General features: G+C 48.2%; 1 protein-coding gene across 1 annotated transcript; it reads left to right on the plus strand.

The window, feature by feature from the left end:
* The first annotated feature begins 4,509 nt into the window (after positions 1-4,509).
* Positions 4,510-7,275, plus strand: nog2 (noggin 2). The gene has a single exon (XM_076299032.1). The coding sequence runs from the start codon at positions 5,860-5,862 to the stop codon at positions 6,514-6,516; it is 657 nt and encodes a 218-aa protein (XP_076155147.1). The 5' UTR covers positions 4,510-5,859; the 3' UTR covers positions 6,517-7,275.
* Positions 7,276-8,579: the final 1,304 nt, after the last annotated feature.

Genomic DNA, 8,579 nt, shown 5'->3' on the forward strand with positions numbered 1-8,579 from the left:
CGCCTCAATAGAGAGAGAGAGAGCTGGAGGGACTGAGCTGTGTCTGAGGCTACATCTTGGTACTTCGTTTGTGTTTAATTCTGAAATACTTTTGGTACGCTTTCACCTCTCGTCTACACTACTCCTGCATGTTCGAGTTCCGGAAATGGAATGATTTGACAATTCCAGCTTTGCGTTTTACTATGGACCGTGAATCCGCAATAATCTGAAAACGATGATGTACAAATCCGTAATCTCTCCATTATTCAGTTCAACTTCCACTATTGTGTGTGTGTGTGTGTGTGTGTATGTGTGTGTGTGTGTGTGTGTATGTGTGTGTGTTTGCACGTGTATGTTTGTATGTCTAATCGTCAGGGTTCCCATTGCCTGTACAACGAGATATGAGCCATGAGTTCTGGACAATTTATAATTCTCTCTTTTTGTTGTCGTCAGGGAAAAAAATGACACTTTGAAGCTGTTTACTGGCTATTTAGTGAAAACCTTTATAAAGAATAAAGAGAAAAATCTTCAAACGTGGCAGCTAACGGGGCCCAGATTTCCTTCTGTCTGTCAAGCATCTGCTTTGGGTTAGCAGGGAGTGTGTGTGTGTGTGTGTGTGTGTGTGTGTGTGTGTGTGTGTGTGTGTGTGTGTGTGTGTGGAGGAGGGGGGGGGGTGTATGGGCTAAAGAGGAGAGGAGCCTTCAAGAACAGGGGTGTGAAAAACTCACTAGGATTTCGGGGGGCTGTTTGTCTGTGGTGTGGGAGGTCTTTTCTGTGTGTTTTGCATGTTTGTGTGTGTGTGTGTGTGTGTGTGTGTGTGTGTGTGTGTGTGTGTGTGTGTGTGTGTGTGTGTGAGTGTAAATGAGCATGCACACAAGCATGTGTTTTGGGGGATTGGCCACTGTGCTACAACAAAGTTCATGGGAGGAACATCTTTCGTTGCTGAGCATGAAAGTGTAAACAAAGAGCACAGTGAACAGCATGAGTGATATCTAGACTCCCCTTTCTCTCTTCACTCTGTTAATAAATGAAAATATCTATCAGTGTCTCCATCATTCCATCTTTCTATCTATGGATATGTATCAAACAATCTGTGGCCTCTCATCTTCCTGAGCACTGCTCAAATCCCTTCCAGCGCTGACTGATCCAAGGGAAACAGCCTGCCCAGTGCACAATGCTGCATGTAGCTTCTTCTGAGAGAGAGAGAGAGAGAGAGAGAGAGAGAGAGGGAGAGAGAGAGGAGTCCCCCACCCCTCTCCTCCCCTCCTCCTTTCCCCTCGGCTTTCCACCCTTTTCTTTCCCCCCTGTCTTCCTCCCTCGCTCAACTCCCTATTGGTTTACGGAGAGTAGACAGTAAGTCTGGCCCTCTCCACCTCTCTCTCCCTCCCTCCCTCTCTCTCTCTCCTTCCCTCCCTCTTTCCCTCCTTCTCTCTCTCTCTCTCTCTCCCTCCCTCTCTCTATCTATCAGTGGCTTGTTTGGCCTGTGATGACCTGGGGCCACACAGCTCATTGAGCTCTAAGGGAGCGTGAAGAAAGGCGGCCCAGTGGCAGGGCTCTGCCTGCTTGTTTTACACGGCCAATTTTCACCCCGGCTCCCCCCGCTGCTTCGGCCCGGCCGGCTTCATTAAAGCTGGCCCTCTTTATGGTATTATTTAATTAGCCATTCCACAACACAGCACCACCCTCGGAGACACCCCCACCTCCACGGCAACACCCCCCCCCCCCCCCGCATCCATCACCCGTCGCCAGCGCCTCTGCTACCTTTTCTCCACCCGCATTGCGCCTCATCCTTTTGTTTCTTTTCGTTTATCTGTAGTAATGGCCGGTGTCGCCGGGGAAGGCCTCCCTCGCTGGGCTACTGTGGCTCTGAAAAACACCCACTCTAAGGTTACTTTCACACACACACACACACACACACACACACACAAGTTTAGGTCTACAATAGAGTGAGCTCACCCCTGTGGGGGAGCTTAGTCAACTCTGCCCCCAGGACTACTGATTAGGGGGAGGGACACGGTGACATCCGCAGCAGAGGAAGGTAATGACAGCGAGAGAGAGAGAGAGAGAGAGAGAGAGAGAGAGAAGGAGAGAGAGGAAGAGAGAGAGAGAGAGAGAGTTCTGTAATTAATTGACAGGAAGTTCTGTCTCCTCTCTTCCCCTTCTCTGTATGGTCATTATTATGCTAACTACTGAACTAGCCCCTCACTCCACATCAGCCTTTCTCCCCTCCAAGAAATAATGTCACAGCATGTGTGTGTCCTAATCGTGTTAGAATGTGTGTGCGCGGGGAGGCATTTTCAGTAATGTGTATTCGCCTCCTTATCAGTGGATAGGCAAATGTGTGTTATTTGTGTTGTGTATTTGTGTTTTATATGTGTGGTCTGTTGTATAGGGGCATTTAGGCCTGCTTGACCTAGTTTGGCCCTTCCTCTCTTGCACATTTGGCCCGTGACTGGGGTGGTTCCCTCAAATTGCTTGGGCTCCGCTCTTTCAGATGCTAAAAAAGTTCCTGCAGTCTGACCCTCATTTCCTAAAGTGATTACAAGTGGTCAGTGTCTTTGTTTACCTGGGCATATTTTCTGTTTTCTACTGCCATACCGTCAGGAATGATGAATTTATGAGCTTTAGTTAATTACTGATCCTGTTAACCGAGCTAGCCTCCTGATTGGCAGCAACATTTAAGAAACTATGCTTGTGTGAGAACACTAAGTGTGATGTTTAATCCACATAATTATAAATATATGAGTTATACTTTTTATACACAATCAACTATAGTCTTCTTTATACAATCAAGTTATTTTAGTTATTTTACATTCTTTCATAAACTGCTCATTGTAATGATTCTGCAGATGTTACCTAAGAAAATATAACTATTCAAATGTCTTAAACATTTGACATGTACTGTATCTTTGGAGACAGTGATGCTCACGACGGCCCTCAATGACAGCTTGTTAAGTGAAGCGGATAATCACGTTTGTGTAATCATGCTCCATGGCATTTGATGTGGTTCCGCTTGAGGGCGAGAGGTTGGTGTTGACAGCTGTCCCTGCTCCGGGTCTCTTTAGGCACAATGCTGATCTAGACTAAGAACAAAGACAAACTGATCTCCTACATGCGCTTGCAACGCGAGGCGAAGACACAGTTGGGTGGAACTCCTATGCAGCTCTGTGCTGGCCCTGTGCCGCCTAGTGGCTGCTTAGAAAACTGCCATAACTCCGCTTGGAAACCGCAGTCGGCCAGCAGACAGCCTGTCTGCCGAGCCAGGCTCCGAGGCTACGCCGCTGGCTGCAACTCTCCAAGGGGATTCTAGTATGCCTCCCTGTCAAATCCAAATTTGATCAGAACCCTCAGCAAATCACCGTGGTATTCAACACTGATCCGGGCCCAAAAGCGTTTTCCTCAGACTGTGATCTGTGGGCTTTCGAGGGTCTGCTCGTCCATTCCTGTGAAATGAGAAGACTGACGCCGTAACTATTGCCAGCGGAGCGCCTTGTTGATATCACTGAACGGCCTCTGGTTGGAGTGGAGGCCCCTCGGTAAACATATCGCTCCTGGTTGAAAAATGTGCAGGCCTACAGAAATAAACACCACAGGACAATGAAGGAGAGACCCAGGCGCAACATAACCTATGCGTTGTCATTATACCAGACTTAAAGCATTCTGTATGATTGTGTTAGTGGTGGCCGAAAAAAAAATCTGAGCGGTGGCAGAAAAAAAAATCTGAGCGCAGCATTGCGTTTTAATTACCCCGGCGCTTCTCGGTGGGAAAGGTTACAGCCGACCATCCCGCCTCATTTAGATGCTTAATTGCGCTCTTATTTGCTGACCCCAAAGTTCACCGCGCCGATTCCGGTTCAGGGGAATTCGAGCAGCGGTGGAACAAAAGGTTGGGTGTAGCGCACGTTTGCCAGGAGAACTGACGGGGACGACACTTAATGCTTCCCATTTATCTCGCGGGGTTTCATATAAATTGGGAAGCACTTAAGTGGTCCGGTTAAGGAAAGACTTTCAGATTGAACCAATTAACTCTCTCTGGCTCTCTCCCTCTTTCTGTCACACACACACACGCATGCACACACACACATACGCACATAGGTTATACACGCGCGCGCGCACGCACGTACACACACGCACACACACACACTTACAAAAAGACTGTTACACGAGAAGACAGACATTCTTAAATGTTCCAGATGGCTGGAAGGTGAGGGCTCAAGTGGCCATGGTGAAATTGGGAGGCTGCGCGCTCTATAAAGTAATGCCATTTGCACAATATGGAAAAAGTATATGTGTTGTGCGCTAATCGGCTACTTTAGGACCCAACGGGTACAGAATGATTGTGGTCGATATTTTTCTACGCCTGTGGTGGGAGGGGTGTCTGTATGAGAGAGAGAGAGAGAGAGAGAGAGAGAGGGAGAGAGAGAGAGAGAGAGGGAGGGAGGGGGGCATCTGTCAGTCAGAATGAAAGCAGTCGCGGTGGGCAGGACCCGTTGACACTTGCTGCCGTCGGAGGTGGATATTTAACTTGGGACTTTGCTAAGCCCGCGGCAGACACACACACTTGGTGTGCCTATAAGCGAAGCGCACGCTAGAGAACTTGAGGTCCTCCAGCGACTACCGGAGTGGAGCTACCGTTTCAAGCCACGCGCTCCCACGGGAATCTCCGCTGACAGCGCGTGAGTGAGGGTCTCAGAGATTCCTTTGGAGACATCAAAAAGTATTCGGTGTCACTACACGGAAAAGACGGGAAACAATTGGTCTTCACTAGCCTGTTTGAACTGTCCTTAAACTATCACGAAATGCAACTGGTTGCGCTTCGAGAATATTTTGTGCAAAAAAGTTTGTAGGCTAGTGGAACAACTTTTCGCGGTCGGACCCAGGTAGAACTGGTTATCGCATTCTGTGCTGAGACGGAATACATTCATCACCATTGAGTAGGTTCTTGCCACAGGCTTTTAGTGAATGCAAAAGGGACGCTCTCGGCATTGGTGAAACGTGGACAACGGCGGCTGAAAAAAGCACAAGAAAACCAATCAAGTGTGGAATATTGCACTGGTGCTAAGGCAAGTTGGACTATTTTAACCCATGGATCGCGCCCTGGCGTCGGGTCGCTGTGGAGCCTGAACACCCTGGCCACTGTGACAGAGAGAGGCGTTCATAAAAGCACAGCGTAAAAATAACATTGGCTGGGACTGCCCTCATTCCCGGGCCGGTGACATTTCAAACGTGCTCAGATTCTCTTTTGTGGGGCTCTTTCTCACGGTAACGGAAACGGTGGGCGAGGGCCTCTCCTCTTTTTCTGTACTCTTTCTTCGGTTGTATAGTTGCCCTTCATTCCATGCAGCACAAGCCCCAAACCTCCGTCAGAAAGTCTAGACAGTCTGCCGAGGCTGCTTCGAGTCTCCAGAGTAACCATGGCAACCCCCAGAAATCCGAAGTGATTTTTTTCTACTCACTCTTTCTCGCCCTCTTTTTTATTGGAGAAACTAAAGGAGAGAGGGGGTGGTGACGCCATTTTTAATGTGCTGAAGTTTTGCTATGTTGTTTTTAATTATTTGACTTCACATAGAATACGCGTCCGAGAATTGCATCATTTTGAGTTTGGCGCGAGGTCCCATCCGGAGGATCCCTAAAAAGAACGCACTCCTGCTCCAGTGTGTCATTCAAACCGCCACGCGGTCTATTAAAAGTATCGTCTTGCCCGTGCTCCTGGCTTCGACTATTTATGCCGTTCCCGGGCGCCACAGTTCAAAGATCCCAGTAGCGCACTAACGAGAGGCGACATTAAAACACTTTCACCCGAAGCCTACTGGACTAAGGGACACACAAGTTCACCTCCACACATAGGCTACTCTAACACAGAAAAACAGACAGCCAGACATGGGCTGCTCCCTCCAGATGCTGCTGCCGCTGCTGCTGCTGACACTACTGTCTGCTCACCTGGGCTCTTGCCAGCATTACCTGCCGCATTATCGACTCAGGCCATCCCCAAGCGACCATCTCCCAGTACCAGGCCTGCATGAGGACCCAGACCCAGAGTACGACCCGCGCGAACAGGACTTGGTGGAAAGGACACTGCGGAAAAAGCTTGGAAGCAACTTTGACCCTAACTTCATGTCCATCAGCGCGCCAGCGCAGCTCAACCTCTCACACACGCAGCTCGAGCTGCGTGTACACGGCCCGATGCCAAACGAAATAAAAAAGCTGGACCTGTCTGAGACGCCATATGGCAAACGGGTCAAAGTGGGCAAGAAGGCCCGACGGAAGTTCTTGCAGTGGTTGTGGACGTACACGCACTGTCCAGTGGTGTACGCATGGAAAGACCTGGGCGTGCGCTTCTGGCCGCGCTACATCAAAGAAGCGAACTGCTTCAGCGAGCGCTCGTGCTCGTTCCCAGAGGGCATGTTCTGCAAACCGGTGAAATCCATCACCAAGACCTTCCTCCGATGGTACTGCCAAGGGTTCCTGCGGCAAAAATACTGCACGTGGATACCGGTGCAATACCCGATCATCTCCGAGTGCAAGTGCCAATGCTGAATGAGCGAGGAGCTATGTGTGTGTGTGTGTATGTGTGTGTCTGCGTGAGTGTGTATGCGTGAGTGTGTGTTTGGGAGGGGGGATACAGAAAGTGGGGAAACACATAAAGCAGAGGGAACGTGAATGTGTGGGCCTGTGTGTCGTGTGTGGTCGTGTGGGTGTCCCGGCGGACGCATGTACGTGGACTGGAAATAAAAAAGAAATAAGCCGTTTTTTATTGCACTGTTTAAACTGTCACTGATGTGGGCACCATAGCGAATCTATTTTTTTATATAGCATTTTAATTGAAATACCAACATTGTATATATTTAAGAGAAGCGAAAGCAGCTATTTTTGTGTATTGAACAGGACCATGTTTGAATTGAGCCCTGGCGGGGGAGTCGGCACTTCACACAGAAGACCTTTTAGGTGTTTTTTTTTTTTTTTTTTATCCGAAGATGGAATGCATACACTTCTCCAAGAAGTTCACTTTTTTTCAACTGAACAGTAATGCTGACTGTTGTTTCACTGCAATGCTGCCTAGAGTTTTTTCTATGTATATTATTAATATCAGTAATAATAATAATTAAATGAAAAGTTGAGGATAAAAATATATATAAAGGCGTGAACTCAGCTTTTGGAATACCTATAGTATTGTAGAAAGGTTCCACAGAACTCTTATTTATTATTTTAACGGTTGTGATTATAGCGGCTGTAAAGGGATGGTTTAGCAGAATATACCGGATAAATATGGAAGATGATGTTTACTTGAATATTTCTAAAATAAAAAAATAAAAAGCATAAATAAAACTTATCGGTGTTAATGGTCATGATTACGCGTTTAGACAATAAAGTCTATGTTTTCAAGCATGTAAAAGTCTCAGTCTTCTGAAAACGTGCGAATATGCCACCTTTTCTATGGTACTGAGGTCTTGGAGGTGACGTGTGTTGCTGGTATGGTGTGTTGGGGGCGTGTTATGGGTTTGAGACGTCCCGGGCTGAATGCACAGAGAGCGCGAGCCCGTGTGGCGCGTGTGTGAGCGCGAGTTTAGGACCGTCTGATTTATTGGGTTGTGTAACACGGGGCACATACCTAGAGCGCCTCGCGACAGAGCAGTTATTCATTGTACGAGCTGCTGGAGTCGGGTCGAGGAGTCCGTACGTAACCCGCTCCCTATCTGCGCAAGTGTGTTAACATAACGGTAAAATATCATTCGGTCATTTCAAACACTGTCAATGGTGAAATAGTACAGCCTGCTAAAGACTAGTCCTCTGGCTCCCACAGCAAGAAAAAAACTTATTTAAAACTCTCCTGAGCGAAATGTGTGGAATGGAGTAGTTTACTGGATCGGTGGAAAATGTGACAGTGGCTACTCTGCCAAATCCAAATCTCGGTGACACAAAAGCGCGATCTCTTACAATGGTGAACTGGTTGTGACGGTACCAGACTATCAATTAGCGGGCGGGTGAGCTGTCTACCAGTTAAAGAGATATAGTCTAATAAAGCCCTATCAGACGCGCGCCCGCGCGCAATGCAATCCTGACCGCGTCTGTGTTCTTCACGATCTAGGTTACCGCAAGCGAAGTAAAATAAACCAGCCAAAGCAGCTGTTATTAAAACGTTCAACTGCAACCGAGAAAACAGCCCCATGTGTGTATTTGTGTGTGTATATGTGTGTGTGTCTGCGGTTAGGGTTGGATTTGTCACTCGCCGTGTGGTTATTGTGACAGATACACAGGAGGGCCTGTACGTAGTGTGTGTGTGAGGGAGAATGTGTGCGTGTGTGTGTTCCCCGCTGTCAGCTCCTTTCTTGATGATGTCTCGGGGTTTTGGAGGCTGCGCCTGTGACGCCACGGCGCCACCGAGCCGGGCCCTCTCCCCAGCGTGTGTGTGTGTGTGTGTGTGTGTGTGTGTGTGTGTGTGTGTGTGTGTGTGTGAAACAGTAACCCTTTCAGCTTTTCGGCGTGCAGCAGTCTCTTGCTGGAGCGTGAAAGCCAATCTCTGCAGCTCGAGCCTCTGCCGCCACACATTTCGAGTCGCGCACACTAATAACATAAGCGCATTCAGATTCGCCTTCGACCAA

This window comes from Alosa pseudoharengus, unplaced genomic scaffold (genome assembly GCF_046254945.1).
Source record: "Alosa pseudoharengus isolate Yale_2024_CS ecotype anadromous, Long Island Sound unplaced genomic scaffold, YU_APseudo_1.1 YU_APseudo_1.1_scf_21, whole genome shotgun sequence".
NCBI classification, from domain to species: Eukaryota; Metazoa; Chordata; class Actinopteri; order Clupeiformes; family Clupeidae; genus Alosa; species Alosa pseudoharengus.

Bases quoted from the DNA above. Each gene is read 5' to 3' on its own strand.
- nog2 (XM_076299032.1), top strand. From the start codon at position 5,860: ATGGGCTGCTCCCTCCAGATGCTGCTGCCGCTGCTGCTGCTGACACTA.